This window comes from Chinchilla lanigera, unplaced genomic scaffold, assembly GCF_000276665.1.
Source record: "Chinchilla lanigera isolate Chin_1 unplaced genomic scaffold, ChiLan1.0 scaffold00002, whole genome shotgun sequence".
NCBI classification, from domain to species: Eukaryota; Metazoa; Chordata; class Mammalia; order Rodentia; family Chinchillidae; genus Chinchilla; species Chinchilla lanigera.
The window spans coordinates 18,772,502-18,773,296 of NW_004955403.1; the positions used below are offsets into that span (position 1 = coordinate 18,772,502).

At 67.8% G+C, this 795-nt stretch overlaps 1 protein-coding gene across 2 annotated transcripts in view; it reads right to left on the reverse strand.

The window, feature by feature from the left end:
- LOC102003608 (RNA-binding protein 45) overlaps window positions 1–559 on the reverse strand; it is a gene marked incomplete in the record, with an annotated part of 17,934 nt that extends 17,375 nt beyond the window's left edge. For both annotated transcript variants that reach the window (XM_005373395.2, XM_005373393.2), the window contains 1 exon segment: window positions 154–559. In XM_005373395.2, the coding sequence (XP_005373452.2) occupies window positions 154–459 (306 nt within the window).
- Between the last annotated feature and the right edge of the window lie 236 nt (window positions 560–795).

Below are 795 nucleotides of genomic sequence, written 5' to 3' on the forward strand. Positions count from 1 at the left end.
CGCCAGCACTCAGGGGCGCGGGGATTCCCCCGACCCCAGCAGGGGCGCGGCCAGCTGTTAGCGGAGTCCGCCCGCCTCGCCCGCACTGCTCCGGGAGACCCGCCCCGCCCCGCCCCGCCCCGCCCCGCGGGCACCGCGACCCGGCACCCGCACCTTGATGGGCTTGGTGTTGTTGGGCTCAAGGCACTGTCCGTGCATCTCCTCCATGGCCCTGCAGGCCTGCGAGCTGCGGGCGAACTTGATGAAGGCGATGCCCTTGGACTCCTTCGTGTGCTTGTCCCGCACCACCCAGATGTCCTGGATGTCGCCGAAGCGGGAGAAGCGCTCCCGCAGCACCGCCTCGGGCGTGTACTTGCTGATGACCAGGAAGATGCGGCTGTTGGGAGGCTCGTCCAGGCTGTCCACGCCCGGGCGGAAGCCGCTGACGCCGCCGCCCGCAGAGCTGCCGGCCTCGTCCATCGCGCCCCACCTCGGCGCGGGCGCCGGGCCCCGGCCCGCTCCCTCACAGAGTCGGCCTCGGTCTCAACCTACTCCTCTCACGTTCGCCTCTCTGCTTCCGGAAAGCCACAGAGTCAGGCGTCAGGCGCTGTCCCACCACAGGGGTGCTGGCTTCCGGCAGCAGCCTGCAGCGCCCCCTCGCGTAGCGGAGGACCAGCACTAAGACCGGGTCTCCCTGCTGAAGATAGGTTCAAATCAGCGTCAGTTTTTACAGTGCTTGTTCCCTGAGGTCAGAGCAGCCTGCCTGATCACAAGGCTTTCCAAGCAATGGCTTTGCCTCGCTATTATACTAAGCCC